Source organism: Giraffa tippelskirchi, chromosome 2 (assembly GCF_054371585.1).
Source record: "Giraffa tippelskirchi isolate mGirTip1 chromosome 2, T2T-mGirTip1v1.2.pri, whole genome shotgun sequence".
Classification (NCBI taxonomy): Eukaryota; Metazoa; Chordata; class Mammalia; order Artiodactyla; family Giraffidae; genus Giraffa; species Giraffa tippelskirchi.
Window position 1 is genome coordinate 14134510 of NC_137276.1, and position 23524 is coordinate 14158033.

The following is a 23524-nucleotide window of genomic DNA, read 5'->3' on the forward strand; positions in this document are numbered from 1 at the left end:
TAAACATCGAATCCCAGGTTTCTACCATTAGTGACACTGGTGTCAACGTGCTGTGGGAAATGCCACCCGACTTACGTGTGGCATCTTCTGGGACAAAGCAGGGTCACATGGTTGACGACAGCTTACTGGGCACCTACCAAGATGTGTGTTTCAGTGCCTTTAAGGTCCTCTCCCAGCAACTTAGGAACCTCACTGCACACAAGTGATGGTTCCACAGGGTTCGTGGGCAGAGTGCTTACTCTGGGAGTTAAGTGCTTGGGGAAGGGACATGGAGAAGATAGGGGTGGACTTGAAGCTTGCAGGACATCATGTAAAGCAGCCTGCCTTTTCCCCCAACTCTCCTGACCCTGAGATCTGATGTTGAGGCACAAGGAGACCATTGTGGGAAAGCCCAACCAGACCCAGACTGCAGGGCCCTGAATGCCAGGCAAGAGGCCTTATTAACCCCAGGCCCACAGGAAGAGAGCCATCCTTCTTCCTTACCACAAAGGCCTTCTCTCCCCTGGCTAGTCTACCATCATACCATACACTATATAGACTTAAGGACTTCTGGAACCTGGCACTGGGCACATAACAGGGACCCAATTTAAAAACTGCATTGCAAGGGAAGAAGTTCAGTCAGACCAATTATTTGGCACTGTACAGAACTTATCAATTAACCAAACTGCATTTGCTGCCACTACCTGTACCAGGTAAAGGAGTTTTCTCTCTTAAAAGATCATTTGTAACTTTTAAAACCTAGCTTACTGGCTTCTGGACACTTTTTTGAAAGATTTATTGTGCCATCTTTTTTTTTTTAAGTTATACAAGATTCAGCCAGATGGCATGTAATAGTCCAAAAGTGCCACGAAAAGAGAGGCATAAACAGCATCAAGTGGGTAAGTCACGGGCATGAGGGACGCGTACAGAGGGGCCTAGGGGGCAGCCTGGCAATCAGAGCAGTCCTCCATGCCTGCTGTGGGGAGAAAGGTATGTTTGACCCTCAAGTGAAGTATAAAAGAGGGGGGTGCTGGGGATTGTCATTTGTATTCAGAGCAAAGCCCGTTCCTAAGAGTTGAGCTCCGGTCCTGCCAAATGCCTGGTTTCATATCAGACACTGTTGAGTCAAGATGTCCAAAGCAGTGAAAACACGCTGGACCAAGTGAAGTGTAAAAATAACACAAATATGAAGCTAGGACAGTGAAACTATCAAAGCATTAAAATATAAGAGTTCCGGGCTTCAAGACGTTGAAAGATACCAGGGCTCCTGTGTGCTAGAAAAGACTTATTTACATTTTTTTTTTTTAAAGTGATGGTTTTACATTGGGATCAGCCAGTAAAAGCAAGCTACAGTCCTCAAATCGCCTACTTTCCTGTCTGAGCAACAATTAGAAACTTGAAGAGTAAGACCTAAGTTGTTGTTTAGTCATATGATTCTTTGAAACCTCATGGGCTGCAGCATGCCAGGCTCCCTGTCCTTCACCATCTCCCGGAGTTTGCTCAAACTCATGTCCATTGAGACCTAAGAAATGTGCCCTATCTTAAAAAAAATCTTAACCTGAAAAAATAAAAGTCCATTCCAGACCCAGTTTCCTCACTGGGTACTCTGAGAGCCAGAGGCTGCAAGCAACTGTCTTATAAGTGGAACGCAGTTCCCTCAAATGACAGAGCTGGTGTTTCTTATACCTGCAGAGGGACTAGAGTAACAGGCTTTTCTCTCTGCCTGTTTTGATAACACTAATTTAAAACAAAACAAAAAACAAAAAAACCCAGAAATCCAATAAACCAAATGGAAGGAAAACTCAGGTGCTCACAAACTGGTTCATGACTGGATGACTTGGGAACCATAAAATGGCACTTGAACTTTCCATTTCGAGCTTAAGTCCACACACCACTTAATCAGAATGCTTCCTAATGAAGGAATTATTTGCTCAGGTTTGTACGCTTTCTGGCTCTCCCGTCCCCTGCGCTTGGTAACTGCTGATCCTGAATGCCGGCACTTGGCGGTATTGGATTTTCTCAAGTGGGTGGTAATCGATCGTTTCTCCACCCCGGCACGCACCGCTCCCTGCCCCCGCTCCCTCTCATCACTCGGTGCCATCGGCTGCTTCCTGCCTGCACAGTGAGTAGGCAGCGGCTGTTGGCTGCCACCTTCCCATGTCACCACCGTGTCCCTCAAATGGATCTGATGTGATGCCTTCAATTACAGGCATCAATTATGGGCAGGGAGACACACATTCTCTCTGGTTTTCAATGATTCATCTTGCTAGGCACTTATTAAGTGACATTTTACAGTGGAAGTAGCTTCTGGAAGCCTGGCCCTTCTTATCGCTTTGCCATTCAGGATTGTCTCTTCCATTTCCTTCAGCACTTTTCTTTTTAAATGAACTAAAGCCTTGGTTTAAATGTGGGAAAAGGCACAAAGGCCTTCTGCGCATCATGTGTGGACCCCAGAGCGAGAGCCAGTCCCCTGACCTCACCCACTTCCTCCAAGACCTCAGATAAGCCCTCAAAGCTGCTACTGACAAACGGATAACACAGCAGCCACTAACGTCTGCTGCTCGGCAAGGGAAGCCCACTGGGCAGTGCTGGGTTATGAGAGTTCTCATCTCACAGAGAGAAGGAAGGGAGGGAACTGAGGGACCGCTGGGCTGACAGAGTACGTCAGAGTTAGGTAAGAGCAGGAAAGGAGAGTGGGGTTATGTGGAAACTAGTGACAATTTATTGAGCATTTACTGTGTGCAGACTTGGGGGTCACACTCCGCTGGGATTCCTTCACTGAATCCTCAAACCACCCTGTGAGGTCGAGGCTAAATCGTCTTCCTATGGAAGAGACGGCTCGGCTCCAGGGCCCTGCACTATCTCCTGAGTCTTATACAGTCTCCTGGGTGACAGAATCATTTGTAGGTGATATTTTCTTTTTTTGGTCAAATAGGGTTGGGAGTAATCTTCATTTAGCCTTAATCAGATTGATACGGTGGCAACAGAACAAGAGCTATTTTCTGTGATTGCACAGAGAATTTCCTGACCCCGATGGGGGCCAAGGTACTCTGCTGGGGTCGGACAAAGGTGGCCAGGGAACTCAGATGACCAGGCAGGAAAACAGGAAGTGCCCTGAGAGAGACGAGAAAGTTGTTCAGAGCTGCGGGAAGCGTCAGCAAAAGAGGAAGAGTCAGATGAGTGTAATTCAAAGATACCTACTTAAAACCTATATAATAAAGGGCACAAGATCAGTGCCCAGTGCTGGATATACTTCTTAAATATACGGAACATATTAATAAATGCCCAAAATGCCCAAAACAAAGACTACACATGACCCAACTTCAGGGTCTGCGTCTGTCTTTAAACCTACTCTTTGGGGAAGGTCATGAAAGGGGCAATTAAGAAATGCCAAAGCCTTAAAACCCATTTCAGTTCAAATGTCATGGAGAACTTCTGACATACTCCCAAGAGCACAGCACAAGGGAACCTCACATCCATTACTAAACACAAAAATACCATCTCCCCTGGCCTTGCTTCTCTCACTCTTAATCTAAGGCCCTCTTCTTTCAACCAGATGAGTGTCCATCAGCATCAGACGTTTAAAAAAAGTCAGCAGCAGCACCACCAGGTATGAACACTTACTGGCAAGGGTAAAATGACTGATGCATTTCAAAATTCAAATTTAGAATTGATAAGTTTGAATTTGTTCAAAAGGGGAACACTTTATACTCAATACTATATCTTGCCTATAGCTAGGATTCTGGTCATGAAATTATTAACTTAAACGTTATAAAGATGTGCTCACATGTGCCCAAAGGTACATAAAACAATGTTTTTCCATAAGTGTCTGTTACCTACATTAAAACCATTTCCAGAATCTTATGCAGTAAAGACTAAGACACTACTGAAAACTGTAAGGGTTAGGAGAAAAGCAAGCAGGACCAAAAATGGTTGATCTTAGGAGTGAGCACCAGAGGCAAAAAGGTTATGTTCAAGATCTCAAGAATCTTTGAAAATTAAATTGTTTAATTGTTAATATAAATCTATGTTTATATTTGATTGACAGAAGAGCTATATTGATCACTAATCTATGTATGAAAATTATTTCACTCTTCAAATGTATAAACATAATGCTTGATACTGTCAAAGAAGTATCTGCTCTATGTGGTATAAACTAAAAAGGAACTCTTACCATTTATATTTGGGGAGTTCTGTTCAAAAGGAGTAGAAATATATTTTAGAACCAAGCCATGAGACACTAGCCAGAAGACTATGCTAAGATGATCAAGAAACACTTAACTGCATCCTAAAATTTTTCTTACCATTTTTTCTTCCTTGGCAGGTGGACTTCGAAGAAAAAAACAGAGAGGAGCAAAAAGAATATCAATTATCCCAATAATTGTCATGAGCCATGGAAATCCAATTGCCTTTGCGATAGCCCCACCAGCGGAAGGACCTTTCAGGAAACAGAGAATTAGATAAAGCTCTCTCTAAATGTCTTGTAGGCAGAAAGATGCAAAGGTTTAAATAATTTTCAGCAGGCATTATCAATCGTGCACTGAGAAAAAAAAGTTCTTTTGGAAACCCAGTGTCCTTACCTATGGCATATCCCATACAGAACGCTACATCGGCAATGGCATACACGCTCCCATAGACCGACACATGCCGCAGGTCGACCAGGTAGCCCATGATGGGCATCATTGATGAATCCACCATGCCTGTGGACAGTGAGGAACATAGGCAGTCTACAGAAAACTGATGGAAACCAACAGTGGGCTGAACGTCAATAACTGTGTCCTAACCTCACAACCCTGCCAAGATTCTTCACTGCTGTCTGCAAAGTCTTGAGGCAAACTCCCTACAACATACCTTTCACTGAAGACAGACTAGAGGTGCCTGAGGCTGGGACTGGAACTCAGACTACTATTTGCCTGGTCTCTGCCTTGCCTCATCTTGTCCTCCACTGTCTGGTAGACGGCACCCAGTCCTCTAGGGACTTGCAGACCCAGAGGGATGCTGGTTACTGGCTGTGTGGACCCTGAGCCTGCTTCCTGTGGGTGCTTTCCTGATTCACTATTTTCTGGTCCACATCATCCTCTGCCCTCAAAGGGTGGGTACACTTCATGCCTCACCCAGCCTCCTCCCCACCCACAGCTTGGCCTCACTCTTAGATTATGAGAGCTAAAGTTGGAAAGCATAGAGAGAATCAGAAGGAACCAGAACAGGAAAGAGTGTGAGGGATTGCCCGGCCCTACTCAGGAAACTAAAATCAAAAGAGGTTTGCTCATTTAATTGGCTAAAACACCAAAAACCATCACCACTGCCAAGACCTGTATTAGAACCTCTGGTCTCTAGAATAGTCAAGGAACAGGAAGCATAAAGAAAGGTCACGTGTATTCAGAGATCTAAATCCAAACCCCTGGCTGGTTGAGCATCGTCATGCCTTATTTCTCTGAACGTCACTCTCCCCATCAATAAAATGGAGATGATAATGACTGGCTGAATGAGATGATGGCTGTGAACACACCTGGCAGGGCATTCAAATGTTAGATCCCTCACCCACACCCCTACAGAGGCAGGAGGGTAAGGGAAATTTCTTGCATTCAACTAATATGTGCTGATCACCTGAAATGTGCAAGGTGCTGGGATAAGGGTGAACAGAGCAAAGAGTTGAAAACTAATTATGATTGTGAGTGATGCTATGAAGGCGCTGTGATAAGCTATATGTATGTATACACATGTGTATGTGTATATGTATATGTATGCACATAAGCTGGGATAACCTAGCCTGGTCTAAGGGGTCAGCAAAGGCTCCATCCTCTCTACTGTACCAAAGATCCAACCTCTGCCTTTACCCTGCGACAGATTCACCTTTATCATGATTAATCTGTATATTATAAATGAGAAACAAGCATGGGCTATTTATCTAAAATATGAACGAGACTTTTCCTAACATATTACTTACTGTGCCTCACATTGCTACAAAGACTTGTTCCCTTTGCTTGTGAAAACTCCTGCAGTACAGCTGGTCATCAATACATCAGTCTACCTTTTCTGTACCAAACCTTATTGAAAACTACATGTGAAGCCTTTGTCCCCCAGCCTCATATGATAAGGTCTGTGCACAAATATGAGCCCAAGCAGATGGGTTCTGAGCAAGCAGTTCTCCTGTTTGCCCAGGCTCAGCAGTGGAGTGTCGTTTTGCTTCTGTAAATATCAGGCTTTTACAATACTGGTTTTCAGGAAATAAATGACTAGTTCATGAAAGCCAGTATCTGTGGACAATCTACAAACTGTACATCAGCTAAGCTGCCACAGACTCCTTTCGAGTCTAGAAATTTTAGATTGAGTAACTGTAAGTCTGCCCAAGTAAGAACTCTTTCTCTTTTTTTTTGGCCACAGCATGCAGGATCTTAGTTCCCCAACCAGGAATTGAACCCAAAAGTTTTAAATTTAGGCACAAGGCTCTGGTGACTTACCAATTGCAAAACCAACTCCGAAGTTGGGAGCTATGAGTCCATAGATGTTTTTTGCAAGAGGAACCTGTAAGAGGAAATACATGTTATGCCCAAAGAACATGCTATTCAACTCTGAATTATCATAGAAAGTCTTAAAGATAGGTTTTCTCTTTACAGTCTATAGTTTCATTTACAGGTTATTTCCACCTGCCAAATGTCATCTTTTTTTTTTTCAAATGTCATTTTTTACTCACACATAAAATGCTCATTCCAACAATTATCATTCCTAAAAGAGCACAAAGCCATCTGTCAAAAAACAAAAAAGCACCATTAAGAAACAATTCTCCCCCACCCCCCATTTAGATTTTCAGTGGAAATCAAAACAGTTATAGTAGCAAAGGTAGAAACACTTGGAATTTTTTCAAGTAAGTTCGTTACTGTAACTGAGTGAGTGTTGGGTTGTTTCATTTCATCTTACCTCCCCATCTTGTGTGCAAGGATCCCAAAAACATTGGTTCCAATGAGATAAGAGATGCTAGCTGGCAAGAAAGCCACGCCTGTAAATTTATGAAAGGGACACCTTATCAGTACAGGTATCAGTCACATGTGAGAAAAACTAATAATTGTGAGGCACCACGCTTATGATGAGAGCTGAGGAAATGAAGCCCTGGGACCTGCACCCAAGCAGCTAATATCCGGTGTCTGATGGAGCTAGTCTGCACTCCACACGGCTTACCCATCCACACGAAGCCGCCAGCCGCCTGGACAGTCCAGAAATGAGATTCCTCCCTCTATCATGGGCTTCATCTGGCCCCCACCTCTGCCTGGTGGCAGGCTTTACCAGGGGAGGGGGAGCGGTGACAGTGACAGCTCCTGGCTGTGGAGCTGCCAGCTGCCACCCCACATAGGCAGTGAGCAGTGGTGGTTATCTGCTCCCAGCTTCCTCCCTTCGTATTTGTACAGCAGAACAAAGACACAGGCACTGACAAAAGTCAGGAACACTGAGATGAGCACAAAGTAAAAAACATTAAAATTCTCCCACGTTCCATCACTCAGATAATCCCTGGAACAACTGGGACGTGAAATGAGATTGCACTTAATTGTTATTTTCCAGATTATCAAATATAGAATGATTTGGTTTTAGATTTAGCTCCTGTAAGCAATCACTATTGAAGTCCCTTCTGTTCTGGGAAGCACAGCCTTTCTGGAGGATTTTTTTTTAATTAATTTTTATTGGATCATAGTTGCTTTACAATGTTGTTTTAGTTTCTACTGTACAGCAAAGTGCAATCTGCTGTATGTTTACATATATCCCCTCTTTTGATTTCCCTCAATACTGTGTATCTGAGAGTTTGATGACTTGTGTTAGTGGGTGTGGGGGAGCAGTGGAAGTGGAACCGGAACGTGTGCCGGTTCCTGGGTTACACCTGTGTGCTCAGCATCCCAGCTGGTTTGCTTGGGAAGACGTAGCTCCTCTGGGGCGTCCCCTGAGCTTGTCTGCATCCCTGCTTTGAAGTTTTGGCTTCAGAGATGCTTCCCATGTTTCACCTGGGGAGTCAGGAGTCAACAGCAAGCCATTCTGGTCAGACACTGTACCAACCACTTTCTCCAACCTCTGCTCAGGTTCTGGGCCAAATTCAGCCTAGAAGTATGTTTTGCTTGGCTGGCACAGGTGTTGGCATGAGGTTTATGTTTTTAAAATACGAAGTGCAAACGTGTAAAAATCAGGAGACTTCATGTAAGAATCTGGAATTCCAACGTTTCTAGAAAAACCAGATTGTCTCATTTGGGACTTCAGTCCCCCAGGGCAGTCATTGTCTGGGCAGAATGGCAGCTGTGTCCTTAGGTGGGTCTGGGGCCTCCCCCTGTTTTCCTTTTGTTTCTCTGATGCTGAAGCTGAACTCAGCAGCTCTTTATCACAGTACCCATGCTGTCGCTTTCCTGATAGTTTGTGTACTTCATTCATTAATGCCTCCCTGACACTCATCCTCAGACAAAGGCCCTCATGATTTCTTACATCTCCAGACTAATTCTCTGCTATGCAAGGGAAAACAGTTGTTTTCCCTGGCAAGTTCTATGTACATAAATAAATGCATAAGCACAGGAGTTTGGTGTCTTTTCAAAAAAAAAAAATTAGTATTATATCTACGGTTCTACATCCCGCTTTTTTTTTTTTTTTTAAGATTTATTCATTTATTTTCGGCTGTGCTGGGTCTTCATTGCTGGTCAGGCTTTTCCCTAGTTGCAGCGCGTGGGGCTACTCTTCCTTGCAGTGGCTTCTCTTGTTGGGAACCATGGGATCTAGGGCCCACAGGCTTCAGTAGTTGCAGTTCCCGGGCTCTAGAACACAGGCTCAGTAGTGGCACATGGGCTTAGCTGTCCCATGGCATGTGGGATCCTCCAGGGATCAAATCCATGTCTCCTAAAATGGCAGGCAGAGTCTCTACCACTGAGCAACTAAAGAAGCCCCATCTTGCTTTCAATTACCTTTATGGACATCTGTCCATGCCAGATAAAGAAGTAAATAAATACGTGGTCATTTTTTGTGGCCAAATCCTATGTGACTGACAGTTTCATGTTTTCCCAGGAGAGGAACTTTGCAAGCCCCAAGCTGAGTTCACAGCTGATGAAGGCAATGGTTGCCTTGAACCATGTACCTCTGCCTGGAATAGGAAAGCCTACTCAAGCCAGCCCATGCTCGGTGGCCAGGGCATTTGTCCACATCAGCTTCATCTGGTCTCCATCCATCATTAGGACAATAGGACAGTCTCTTTTCCAAAGATGGCTTTTCAAACTTTTAACACTTTTGGTTTTTTCCCTTGAAATCCAGAAGTACCAGGTTGGTTCCTAAGCCTTGCCCACAAGTGGTAAATGTTGCTTTGTTCCCAATCATCTGACTGCATAAATTAGATATGCAGAGGGATACCAGATGGTCAGCAGGTCCCCACTCACTCCAAAGCCCCAGGGCCAGAGTCCTTCTTTTACAGGCAGCTCACCAGCACACGAGCAGCAGGTGTGATCTTACCTCTCCAAAGACACACTAGCTTCCACTGCTCCCCCACACCCACTAACACAAGTCATCAAACTCTCAGATACACAGTATTGAGGGAAATCAAAAGAGGGGATATATGTAAACATACAGCAGATTGCACTTTGCTGTACAGTAGAAACCAAAACAACATTGTAAAGCAACTATGATCCAATAAAAATTAATGAAAAAAAAAAACCTCCAGAAAGGCTGAGCTTCCCAGAACAGAAGGGACTTCAATAGTGATTGCTTACGGGAGCTAAATCTAAAACCAAATCATTCTAGATTTGATAATCTGGAAAATCACAATTAAGTGCAATCTCATTTCGTGTTCCAGGAAACCATTTCCATCACACTTAGCAACATACAGTGGCCACATAATTGCTGGGGGTGACAGGACACAGCAAACATCGCCGACAGCCTATGCCCAGCTCAGTGCTGGGCTGTGGCAAAGACAATGGCCACCACGTGGTCCTGGTCACCATGAGAGCCTCTTCAAAGGATCAGAGGACATCTGAACTACGACATGGCTGAGTTGGGGACGCACACAGGTACCAGTGGCATACTCTGGGAACAAGAGTCTGCAGCTGGCAAAGCTCCCCAAAGCAGCTAGTGTTTAAACCTGACCCTGGAAGGGGCATAGTAGAGAATTAGTCTGGAGATGTAAGAAATCATGAGGGCCTTTGTCTGAGGATGAGTGTCAGGGAGGCATTAATGAATGAAGCACGCAAACTATCAGAAAAGCGACAGCATGGGTACTGTGATAAAGAGCTGCTGAGTTCAGCTTCAGCATCAGAGAAACAAAAGGAAAACAGGGGGAGGCCCCAGACCCACCTAAGGACACAGCTGCCATTCTGCCCAGACAATGACTGCCCTGGGGGACTGAAGTCCCAAATGAGACAATCTGGTTTTTCTAGAAACGTTGGAATTCCAGATTCTTACATGAAGTCTCCTGATTTTTACACGTTTGCACTTCGTATTTTAAAAACATAAACCTCATGCCAACACCTGTGCCAGCCAAGCAAAACATACTTCTAGGCTGAATTTGGCTCAGAACCTGAGCAGAGGTTGGAGAAAGTGGTTGGTACAGCGTCTGACCAGAATGGCTTGCTGTTGACTCCTGACTCCCCAGGTGAAACATGGGAAGCATCTCTGAAGCCAAAACTTCAAAGCAGGGATGCAGACAAGCTCAGGGGACGCCCCAGAGGAGCTACGTCTTCCCAAGCAAACCAGCTGGGATGCTGAGCACACAGGTGTAACCCAGGAACCGGCGCACGTTATTTTCCATGGATGGCAAACAGCGCTGACCCTTGAACAATATGAGTTTGAACTGCTCAGATTCACTTGTGTGTAGATTTTTTCAATAGTAAATACTACAGTTCTACACGGCCCACGGTTGGGTGAATCCACACATGTGGAACCATAGACACCAAGGCAACTATAAATTATAGTGAATTTCCAACTGTGTGGAGGGTCAGTGCTTCTAACCCTCTCGTTGTTCAAGGGTCAGCTGTACTCTCAGACGGCAAACACCAACTTTATGATTCTCTAGCCAGAAGCACGGAATTAGGAGGCAGGCAACAAGGTGTTCATTTCAGCTGGGAATTTACCAGCTGAGGCTTGAATGGGTCACTTGATCCTCGAGACTGAGAGATGGCAACAGCTCCCACTGCACACACCTCACAGGGAGGTTTTGAGGATCACGTGGCAAAGTGAGCACCAAGGGCCTTGGCACCTGCCCTCCCAGCCCGATCCCTGTGCCCTGTCACTCCACACTCACCCCACTGACCCACCATTCACCCTGGCACGCTGACCTTCCCCACACCACGGTAAGCTTCTGTGGGCAGGGACCACTTCATCTGTCTCCCTGCAGGCTTGCTCCACAGCGGCACACAGGAGGTGCCCAGAACCAGCGGACCATTTAGAGGAAAGACCCTGAGCGAGGACATTCACTTAACAGAGCTGAAGGCCGTCCCTCGAAGGCGCCCCCACTGGTCCAGCAGCCTGCCCCATGGGGAAATGGGCAGGGTGTGTGTTCAGGAGCCCAGAGGCCCCCCTTCTCCCTCCAAGATGCGGACAGGGCCACATGTTCTTTGGACCTCAGGCTCCAAGCTCCCGATTCGTGTTCTGACACAGCCTCTGCATCCTTGGCCTTCTGGGACCTCCACCGCCTGTACCATCAACGGAACCAGCCTCTCTGAACTCAGAGAGACCTCAGTGGGCCTCACGGAGGAACCGCTCCAGTATTCCAAGAGGGGGCCATCCATCTCTGCTTTAGAGACCCGGGGCTGGGAACCTACTACCTTTCCAGACAGCCTTTCAGGGGCACCTCCTAGGACAGGGCGGGCACCCTGACACCAAGCCCTAAGCCTTCCCGTCATCTCCACCCACCAGCCCTGGTTCACATTCCAGAGCCAAGGGCAGCAGGCTTCAACCCCTCCTCACGAGACCCTAGACAGGAGAGGCAGAGCTGCCAGGCCTCCGGGAAAGAGCTGCGCGGCCTCCTGGCGCCAGGTCCTCACCTCGGGGACAAGCCCAGCCTGGGGGCTCCTCACCTGGCTGGGAGGGGCCCAAGGGGCTCGGGAGAGGTGGGTGGCGAGGTGCCAAGGGCCCACATGGTGGGGGTTGGGGGGAGATTCCCCACACACTGGAGATGACACTGCAAATGGAAACAGAAATCTGATTCTCTGAAGGAAACACAAGTCTGGCTCTGAGGCAAGGAAGGAGCCAGGTCACTGATGGAAAGGTATGGGGTTGGGGGACCATCTGGCCAGAGAGATAAGCCCTGCAAGAGGTCCTCCTGATGAAATCTAGGCAGCCTGTGGCCGGCTATCTAACCCGGATGGCCCGGGTCCCTGACTGACGTGAAAGACCTGACTGTATTTACGTGTCTGGAGAGGAAGAGGGCCAAGCCGCTGAAGAGCCCTGCGAACGGCCAAGACACGGCCAATTAGGGCGATAAGTCAGTTAATTGGAGAAAACAGAAACACCGGAGCAGCATCTCTGCCCAGGAGCACGTGCAAACTCAACACGTAGCTCCACTCACAGCCACGCGCCGCCCCCCACACAGGGCACTGCCTGAGGACACCTGGAGGCTCCAGTCAGCACAGGCCAGAGGGAAAGAGCCCGAGAAAAACACCTCCCATGGTGTCATCCGCTGGTATCAGCACTGAGACGGAAGCCCATCTCATCCTTTGCAAAACCGCTATTCGCTAACTTGAGGACAGAAGTCCGTGCCTCCTGCGAAGCACTGAGCTCGCCTTAGGACCCTGGGGAGCCTCCACAGTTCCTCTGCCGTCTCCATAGCCAGGAAGTTCAGAGTGAGATTTCTGCTGAGAACTGGCCTTAGATGAGCTCCCAGAATCTTTCCTCCTTCACTGAATGACTCTTGTTGTTGAGGGTTTGGTTTTGTTTTTGTTTTGTGGCACAATCCACAGACCAGACAATTCTGCATACCCTTTTAAAGTACACAGTTCAGTGGTTTTTAGTATATCCACAGGGCTGTGAAACCATCATTACGATTTAATTTCAGAATGCTTTCATCACCCCCAAAAGAAATCTCACACCTTTAGCAGTCCCTCCACATCCAGCCCAGCTTCCAGCCATTTGGGACTTTTTAATGAAGGATTTTTTAAATGAAAGAACACAGAAATTCAGTGCAGACCCCCAAAGCACTAGTCCCCAGGCCAGGCCAACTGGAATAAGTCTGGAAGATAAGGGACCAGCCCCAACCAGAGGGCAGCATTTGAGAAGACGCCTCTGCAAGGGGCATGCAAGCTCACCTGAGGAAGGCAGTGCTGTGCTGTGCTCAGTCACTCAGTCGTGTCTGACTCTTTGCTACCCCATGGACTGTGCCTGCCAGGCTCCTCTGCCCATGGGGATTCTCCAGGCCAGAATACTGGAGTGGGTTGCCATGCCCTCCTCCAGGGGATCTTCCTGACCCAGGGATCAAACCCAGGCCTCCCGCATTGCAGGCAGATTCTTTACCAGCTGAGTCACCAGGGAAGACCAAGAATACTGGAGTGGGTAGCCTATCCCTGCTCCAGGGGGGGTCTTCCCAACCCAGGAATTGAACTGGGATCTCCTGCATTGCAAGCAGATTTTTTACCAGCTGAGCTACCAGAGAAGGTTGAGGAGGCTCTAAAAATGTGTGCTTATTCAGAACTGAGAGGCTCCATCTGAAGATGTCAGTATTTAACGTGAAAGAACTGTGAAAAGAATCTAAACCTCTAGGAAGGACAACTGATAAATTCTTAAAGAAATGTGTACGTGCAAGGACTAGTCTTTCAGATGTTAAGCAGGATTCTCAGGCTGCTGTAATTAAATAGTAAGGTAATGACAAGGGGATACAGGCAGACAAATGGAACACAAGAGAGAAACCCAGAAACAGACCCGAGAATGAAACGGTCATTTCCAGCAAGTTGGACATGGGAAATATCAGATGGACTCCAGGGGCGCCTGGCTGTAGGGCTGGCTGGCTATAAAGAAAACAATAATAACACCAGGTCCCCATCACACTCTTTTACAGCAAAATGAATTCTGTGTAAAAAACAAGAATTAAATGAGAAAAAAAAAAAAGCAACTCATACATTTATTGAAAGAAACTCAGTGAAACAATAATTTTGACATAGGAAAGGCCTTCCTGAACCTGACTTGAAATGATGGAGAAGCCTGCTAAATCTGACTGAGGGCATTTTAAATGTTCCAGTGGCAAAAAGGAAAAAACAAAAAACCTGAAAACAAATCAAAAGACATACAACAAAGTGCAATATTTGCAAAACATCTGATAAAGATTAATATCTGAACATACAAAGAACACAACATTTTTAAAAAGGATGAAACAATAGAAAAAATGGGCAAAGGATATTAACCAGAAATTCACAGTAAAGGGAATAAATATGGATAATAAACCTATGAAAAGGTGCTCAATTTTGCTCACAAAGCAGAAATGAATCAATATGAGACCCCCTTTCTCACACACACTCACACTCAATGGGGAAAGGCTGATAACACATGTTTTAATGCAAGGCCACCAAATATCAAAACACAATTTAAGTTTAGGAATTTGCCCTATAGACATAGGTACTTTCAAACCTGAGTAGAAATACATGGAAAGGATATTTCACTGCATTGTGGTTTCTAATGGCAAAAACTAGAACAAAACCAAATGTCCAGCTAAGGATAGGTAGAAAATGTATGGTATAATCATAACACAGAACAGAAGGAAATCACTAGAAAGAGTGATGGGGACTTCCCTGGTGGTCCAGTGGCTGAGACTGCACACTCCCAATGCAGGGGGCCCAGGTTTGATCCCTAGTCAGGGATCTAGATTCCACCTGTAGCAACTAAGTGTTCGCACACCACAACTAAAGATCCTGCTCAGCCAAATAAATAAATAAATATTTAAATTTAAAAAAGGAACGATGTTGTTTAGTTGCCAAGTCATTCCTGACTCTTTTGCGACCCCCTGGACAGTAGCCCAGCAGGCTCCTCTGTCCGTGGAATTCTCTTGGCAAGAATACTGAAGTGGGTTGCCATTTCCTTCTCCAGGAGATCTTCCTGACCCAGGGATCGAACCTGCATTTCCTGCATTACAGGCAGATTCTTTACTATTGAGCCACCTTGGAAGCCAGATCCAGTTAAATAGGGCAGACTGAATTCCTACAGGATTTTCTAAATTCCACTTAAATTGTAGTAAAGGAATAAAAGAAAACTATAGACCCTCCCCTCTCTGCTCAAGGAGAGACAAAATGAAAAGGCAAAAGGCAGCGAGAGGGAGGATCAAGCAGAGGGAGAAAAGTGTGGGACATGGCAGAAAGCACTGGAACCTTCCACTTGCACACAGATTGGGCAGAAGCAGTGAGACCTTTGTACCTCAGAACCCAGGAAGTTCAGGAGCTGAAGGCTCCAGGTGCTGTGAACGTAAGGCTGAGAGTAGAGGCTGTCGACCAGAAAGAGGGTTATTTTAAGATTGGTTGGACCGCCCCTTCACCTGCCCCGTCCTCAGTGGTTCACCTGGCAGGAGGCAGTTTCTTGAGAGAAACTGAACTGAAGATGTTCAAAGACCCCAGATAATGACACAGGAGGCCGAAACAGGAAGTGAAGAGAGTCTTCCTTCTAAATAGTAAGAAGATATTCTTTCAACAACCCCATCACCACCCCCCCAACACATACACAAAACCACTCAGAGAAAATATGAAAGGACTCTTCAAAGGTATGACATGTGACACCAATTATAAAAGCTCAACAGAGTTTAGAGGATGAAGGTGAAGAAATCATTGGAAACAGGAAAGGCAAGATAAGAAATTAAAGTATAAGATGTAGGGTCCAACATCTGACCAACCAGAGCACCAGAAAAGAGCAGAGAGAAAATGGAAGAGGGGTAGGATTAAAGAAATAATATAAAAAGGTTTCCCAGCACTGAAAGAAGGGGTTTCCCACGTGAGGAGGCTGCCCATGCTAGTGGCCAGCAGAGTAGAGGAAAACAAAGACTCCTGTCAGTCACCATCACGGATGCTCAAAACCTAGAGACAAACAGAAAACCCTTCAAGCTCCTACAGAAGACGGGGAATGAGGACACTGGCCTCCTCGACAGCGACCCTGGCTGCCAGAAGACAACAGGGCAGTGGCCTCAAAACTCTGAAGGAGGACTTCCCTGGTGGTCAAGTGGTTAGGGCTCCATGCTTCCAAGGCAGGGAGCATGGGTTTGATCCCTGGTTGGGGAACTAAGATCCCACATGCCACACAACGCAGTCAAAAAAAATTTTTTTTAAGATTCTGAAGGAAAAGCATTTCCAACCAAGAATTATATACCCAAACAACCAAGAATTATATACCTAAGTCAATCAAACTAAGGATAAAATTGAGGTACGGATGCATGTGTGTGTGCTAAGTTGCTTTAGTCATGACCGACTCTTTGCAACCCTGTGGACTGTAGCCCACCAGGCTCCTCTGTCCATGGGATTCTCCAGGCAAGAACACTGGAGTGGGGTGCCATGTCCTCCTCTATAAAGACACTTTCAGGTATGCAGGATCCCAGAGAACTTTTACCTGCCATGCATTCTCCCCTCAGGAAGCTGCTGGAGGATGTGTTCCAGCATAATGAGAATGTAAACCAAAGAGACGAATGCAGGAGAGGAGGGTACAAAAACAGAAGAGAGGCAAAGAAGATGCCCAGATATTAGAGGAGAAAAGTCTCAGGATGGTGTGGAGAACACGTCTAGGCCGGATCAGGAGAACAGAATGACGTGGAACAGATGTCCACAAACACAGAAAGGCTAGGTCTGTGGATGCACTTGGCTGTATTTAGAGGGTCTCTCATCTCTGCAGGAGAGTTTGAGGGATATATTCCCAAATGCTACATAGGAAACTAAGGAAATGGAGAGACAGCAATCACTACCTCCAGGAAAAACAAGCAGTTTGTAAAAGGGAAAGAAACTACAGATGGTCTAGTAGTTAAGACTCTGCGCTTCCACTGCAGAGGGCCTGGGTTCAATTCCTGGTTGGGGAACTAGATTCCACACACACACACACAAACAAAGGAAATAATCACAGAACTCCATACAGCTCATCTTTTAACAATATTTACACAGTCACAGTAATGTCAACACTGAATGCCAACGTAAACAAAACCTGTTATACAATTGTTTTAGGAGAACAGAGGATGAGAAAACATGTGAGTTGTTTGTTTGATAGTCTCAGGTAGAGCAATAATGGCATTAAAACTTCATCTATTATATTAGGAAGCTGGTGGACAAGTCAGAAATTGGAAAATCAAAAAATAAGGGTGTACACGTTCTTGAGAGACATAAAAGAATTAGCAGAAGAAACAACTAAAAGTGTTGAGGGTGAACAAAATTTGAGGAAGGGATTGGAGACGAGAAGGCATTGAGAAAAGACTGCTGTCTTTTCACTATGACTTGTATAATATTTTACTTAAAATTATGTACATGTGTAATTTTGATAAAAATTAAAATTTAACTGTGAAAAGTAAATCTACCCATTCTGACAGAGAAACATGAAAAAACAAGAGGTCACACAGTGATGTAAATGACAAGATTACACATGGGTTGGGTTTTCAAGCATCTCACACAGATGGCACAGAACCAGAAAAGACACAAAATTGTTGACAGTGAATGTCACAGAGGACTGGGCTGGGAGAAGGGGAAAGATGCATATGAGATGTTTAAAAAATTTTTACTTCTGCATTCCCTGTACTTTGGTTTTGAACAATAAGCATGAAAGCGAAAGTGAAAGTCTCTTAGTCATGTCTGACTATTTGCGAGCCCATGGGCTCTACAGTCCATGGAATTCTCCAGGCCAGAATACTGGAGTGGATAGCCGTTCCCTTCTCCAGGGATCGAACCCAGGACTCCTGCATCGCAGGCGGATTCTTTACCAGCTGACTTACCAGGAAAGCCACCAACAATCATGAACTACTCTATAAATAAAAAATACTCTAAAATATTCATCCTCTTAAAAACTAAGTTTGTAATGGATAAAGATGATATGGTATATATATAAAATGGAATACTACTCAGCCACAAAAAGAATGAAATAATGCCATTTGCAGCAACATGTATGGACCTAGAGATTATCATACTAAGAGAATTAACTCAGAGAAAGACAAAGAGCATATGATATCACTTATATGTGGAATCTAAAATCTGACACAAATGAACTTATTTGGGAAACAGAAACAGACTCAGACATGGAAGACAAAATACATAGTTATCAAACAGGGAAGGTAGGGGAGGGATAAATTAGGAGTTTGGTATTAGAAGATACAAATTACTACATACGAAATAAATAAACAACAAGGGCCTACTCTACAGCACAGAGAACTATATTCAATATCTTGTAATAAACCATAATGCAAAAGAATATGTATATTTATGCTTGGGCCTTCCTAGGAGGCACAATGGTAAAGAATCTGTCTGCCTATACAGGAGACACAAGAGACTCAGGTTTGATCCCTGGGTCGGAAAGATCTGGAGGAGGAAATTTGCCTGGAAAACTCTAAGGACAGAGGAGCCTGGTAGGCTACAGTTTGCAGAGTCGCAAAGAGTCAAACACGACTGAGGAACTGAGCACGCATGCACGCGTAACTGAATCACTTTGCTGTACATCAGAAACTAACACAACAGTGTAAATCAACTACGCTTCAATTTTTTAAAAAATTGTTTAGTTGCTAAGTCGTGTCTGACTCTTTAGCAGCCCCCTGGACTATAGCCCACCAGGCTCCTCTGTCCACGGGATTTCCCAGGCAAGATACAAGAGTGGTTTGCCATTTCCTTCTCCAGAGGATCTTCCTGACTAAGGGACCAAACTCGCATCTCCTGCACTGCAAGTGGATTCTTTACCACTGAGCTACCAGGGAAGCCCCTTTGAAAAATAAAACTAAGTTTCTTGTTATTCTCTTTTCCATAAATTTGATTGCTGTCCACATATATTTAACACAATAGTTCAGCTTCAGAAACACGAGGAAATACTGAATGCATTTTTTCTCTCTCATTTCTGCTCTTTGTATTAACTGCACCTCTATCATGCATGACGCAAAAACTGGAGCTGAAAGAAACCCCAAAGCTCTTTGCTGTCCTAAGCACTGATCCCCTTAAGTGTCAAACAGAAACAATCGTTTTGTCATCCTGCCACCAGCAGCTCAGCAGGGCTACAATAATGAGACCTACCCTGGGGACAACAGTTCTGGAATCAGAAGTGCCCAGCCCAGTCTTACCTAGCTGCCACTTGTGGGAACACATGGTCTCCATCATCCAGATGGGCAGGGCCGGCTCCAGCATGGCAATCCCCATGTTTGCGAAGCAGATGGACCCTTTAAGGGAGGAAGAAGGTTAGTGTCCTTCTCTTTGGGGTCTCCAGTGTCCTCTACCACTTCCAAACACAGCTAAATCCCATGTGCCCACAGCCAGAACAATCAGCTCAGATGCCCAGAACTTCCACTTTTCTAAGAATAACAGGTCAAGGGGATGGTGGGGAGGGTTGTTTCTTTTAAGTATTATTACTTAAAACAACTAGCATCTCAGAGTCATAAAGTTTGGGACTGGAGAAAGGCTGAGAGATCACTAGGTTTAAACTTCCCAATTTATTAGGGAAGTAACTTGCTTGAGGCCGCTCGGCAGCTCAGACTGATCATACACAGACTCAGGCAACCTGAGGCTCCTATACTTTGTGCAATCACACAGATATTTCTAATGATGGTTGCTTGAAATTCCAGTGCACTTAGTGCAAATGTGCTGGTGAGGGATTTTTCTTTTTAAACAACTATACCTATAGGGTAAATATCCATCATCACTGAGTTAACCAGAACCCTTTGTAAATGCAGAACATTTTTTCTCGGAAAAAACACACACACACACTGCTGTCCCCTGTTATTCTGAGAGCTTCCTGTGCTGTGCGCTGTGAATCCTCTAATCTTCTAGACTTCTGATTCCAAGAACATTGTGCAACCATAATTAAGGTGCTTACAGAAGAAGAAAGATTTTTTTTTCATTCTTTGTAACATTTAAAGACAGAACATAAAAATGATATTGAAATGGCTGGACTAGCTTCAGTCACCTATTTTGTGTTTCCTTAGATTCTGTATTTGTCTATTTGACATTAACTATAGAGCCAAACTAACAAATCAGGGTTGTTCATGTCTCCCCTGTGATCCAGAGCCCATACTCTGAGGTCCCTCTTTATCAGCTCTGACCCATGACACCAGTACCCCCTCCCCACCCTAAATTCACCCAGAGAACTGGGGAGAGCACCCAGACTGGGATTGCTGAAACTGCTGCTAAGTCGCTTCAGTCATGTCCAACTCTGTGCGATCCCATAGATGGAAGCCCATCAGGCTCCGCTGTCCCTGGGATTCTCCAGGCAAGAACACTGGAGTGGGTTGCCATTTCCTTCTCCAATGCATGAAAGTGAAAAGTGAAAGTGAAGTCGCTCAGTTGTGTCCGACTCCTAGCGACCCCTCGGACTGCAGCCTTCCAGGCTCCTCCGTCCCTGGGATTTTCCAGGCAAGAGTACTGGAGTGGGGTGCCATTGCCTTCTTACTGAAACTAGCCAACCCTAAGCTGCTTACTCTGCCCTGATATTCACATAGAAGCCCCCAGGATCTGGCCTGGGCTTTCCCCAGCCCCTTTCTGCCTCCTGACCAAGCCAGTTCCCCATGCGGCCCTGAGCAGTGTGGCATGCTCCCTTTTCTTCGGAAATGCAACTAACAAAATCTTCCTTCAGTAGAATTGACCTCTCCGTGTCATCACTCAGTCACCTCCATACACTAACAAATGAGACACACTGGGCTCCCAACTAGCCCCTCCCCCTGGCCAGGCTGCCTGGACCTGTGATGGCCTGACACTGAGTGCTGGCTGGGTCTCAGTACTTCCTCCAAGGTGGGGGGCGGGGGGTGGTGCGTGGAGGTAGTGACAAGACAGAAGAGGTCAGAGAGAGGCAGGGGCAGGAAGGTCACAGGCAGCAACACCTGCCCACACATCTGCCCCAAGGTGCAGGGTCTCGTCTCTGGGCCCCCACCTCTCACCACACATGTCCTCACCCCCAGCTGGGACAGCCAGGGCTCCAGGGGAATCCCAGCTCTAGAATGTTCCCTGTGTCTTGCAGGGGGCACACAGAGGGCCCCCTCCAGGAGGCAGTCACCACACTAGGCTTACCACCCTTTGGTCAACGGGTATGACAGACAAGGTCTACACCAGAGTCACATGCGTGCTGCCTGAACCATACCCAGTGGCAGATGGCTTAACAAAACCAGCCTGGGTATACAGGTCAACCCCAATCTCGCAATCCAGCCCACCCGCTCCTCTCCCCCTTAGTAACCAAACGTTCATTCTCTACATCTGTGTTTCTATTTCTGCTTTGTAAATAAGATCCTCTGTACCAACTTTTTCAGATTCCACACGGACATATATACATTACTGATACTATGTATAAAATAGATAACTAAGGAGAACCTACTGTATACCACAGGGAACTCTACTCAATGCTCTGTGATGGCCTAAATCCAAAAAAGGAGGGCTGTGATTAGTCGCCCAGTCACGTTTGAATTTTTGTGACCCCATGGACTGTAGCCCACCAGGTTCCTCTGCCCATGGGGATTCTCCAGGCAAGAATACTGGAGTGGGTTGCCAAGCCTGCTTCAAAAAAGGAGGGGGATATATATATATATATATATATATATATATATATATATATATATATACACACACACACACACATATATACATGTATATATATACATATATATATATACACACACACACACATATATATATACATTTAACTGATTTGCTTTGTTACACAGCAAAAACTAATACAACACTATAAAGCAACTATACTCCAATAAAAATTTTTAAATATTAAAAAAAAGTCGGCCCCCATGTCTTTGACCCCTGCTTAGACACACCTAACCCTAATGGGAGGAAACCCATACTGCACAGCTCCCCTGACCTCAAGGGCTGCTGCTGACCCCTGTGTCCAGGCCCAGGCCGCATAAAACTGGTCCCTCACGAGGCAGTTCCAGGCCTGGGTCACAGGAATGGTCCTGGGAGGATGGTCACTTGGATGGATACAGCCCATTATCCCCCCGCAAGAGCCACGGCACCCCAGGCCCATCTCTGCTAAGAACACAAACGATGTCTTCCGGCCGCTGCACAGGATACCCTCTGCAGAAAGGGGGCGCCCCTTTGCCCTCCAGTGCCCTGCTGTCGGTCTGCATTCACAGATGCCTAGGTGAAATCAGACCACCCACCTAAGATGCCTGCAGGGAGCCCATGGACCCATTCCGGAAGTTCAAGGCCAAACAGTGATGCCCGCTGGCACAAACACAGCAAACAAGCTTGGCCCCAAATAATCCTCCATGGAGGGTATCTTTGTGACTCAGACAGCTTTGCCCCAAATGCAAAACAACAAAGGAGCTTGGCTGCGTCAGAAATCAACAACAGAAGAAAAACATTTCTTCTGATGTGTGACCTCTTTATGCCTTTTAAGTTTTTCTACAGCCCAACATTTGCAGCAGCAAAACCAACACTGTTCCTCGCCACCCACCCCCACCCGCTTGGCGGGGAAGCGCCGGGGTGCCGGGGGAGCCCCACCTGCAGCGATAAGGATGTACGGGTCCCTCAGCAGCGTGGTGAGTGGTGTCCCCTTCTGGCTCTGTCGGGAAAACAGGGGTTAGAAGAGGCCGCGCGGCCACCACAGTGCCCACCCGGCCCTGCTGCTCACCTCTGGCTGCACCCGGGATGGCTGGAGCACCAAGAGCTGAATAGCTACGGGAGGAAAAAGAAGAGGCGTGGCCCTGAGCACCTGCCCACAAGGATGCTGAGCCCGAGGTCCCCGAGATCACAGCCAGGGGTCCCAGGGGACTCACTCACTCACCTCCATCCAAGAGCACCAGGGCCGCCAAGACCAGGAACGGAGCTGTCTTCCCCACAAACTCGTACAGCACACTCCCAAAGGGGGGGCCCACTGCGAGGAAGACAGAGCGGGGCTGGAGCCAGGTCCAGGACCGCCGACCACCCTCTCGACCAGAACCCTCTTCTTTGTGCTTCTCCCTTTGTGCGTGCTGTCGCTCAGTCATGTCCGACTCTTTGTGACCCCATGGACTGTAGCCCACCAGGCTCCTCTGTCCATGGGATTTCCCAGGCAAGGATACAGGAGTGGGTTGTCATTTCCTACTCCAAGTGATCTTCCCGACCCAGAGAGCAAACCCTCCTCTCCTGCGTCTCCTGCATTGGCAGGTAGATTCTTTACCGTGAGCATCACCTGGGAAGCCCCTCTACTTGGTTCCAGACAGTATGTGAAAGGACCACCCTATATTCTGTTCAGGAGTGTTAAACCACCCTGGCAACTCCTCTAAGTGGTTTTACGCCTGAGACATGGGCAAGAGCCTATGAGAGAAACCCCACAAGCAAAGGTCAGAGAGAAATAAGACCCAGGCACAGACGTGCATAGGAAAACGGGCCGGGGAGGACGGCAGGGTCCTTACGAAGCAGCGGACAGGGAGGGACTGTGGGCTCCCAGACGAAGGTCAGGAATGTACAGAGAAGGCAGATGACCTGGA

General features: G+C 46.3%; 1 protein-coding gene and 1 long non-coding RNA gene across 2 annotated transcripts in view; one reads left to right on the plus strand and one right to left on the minus strand.

Moving 5' to 3' along the window:
• The window catches only part of SLC18A2 (solute carrier family 18 member A2), a 40573-nt gene that overhangs the window by 3842 nt on the left and 13207 nt on the right, over nt 1–23524 (minus strand). The window contains exons 7-15 of the mRNA XM_081573468.1: nt 22840–22929; nt 22687–22730; nt 22557–22617; nt 19184–19279; nt 6898–6976; nt 6674–6725; nt 6441–6504; nt 4560–4679; nt 4284–4417 (exon numbers count right to left, since the gene is read on the minus strand). Coding sequence (XP_081429594.1) covers nt 4284–4417; nt 4560–4679; nt 6441–6504; nt 6674–6725; nt 6898–6976; nt 19184–19279; nt 22557–22617; nt 22687–22730; nt 22840–22929 — 740 coding nt within the window. The remainder of the gene's footprint in view (nt 1–4283; nt 4418–4559; nt 4680–6440; nt 6505–6673; nt 6726–6897; nt 6977–19183; nt 19280–22556; nt 22618–22686; nt 22731–22839; nt 22930–23524) is intronic.
• Nucleotides 802–5452, plus strand: LOC145539431 (uncharacterized). The gene is made up of 3 exons (XR_014077791.1): nt 802–878; nt 3536–3589; nt 4304–5452. It is a non-coding gene; the product is annotated as an uncharacterized LOC145539431 (long non-coding RNA).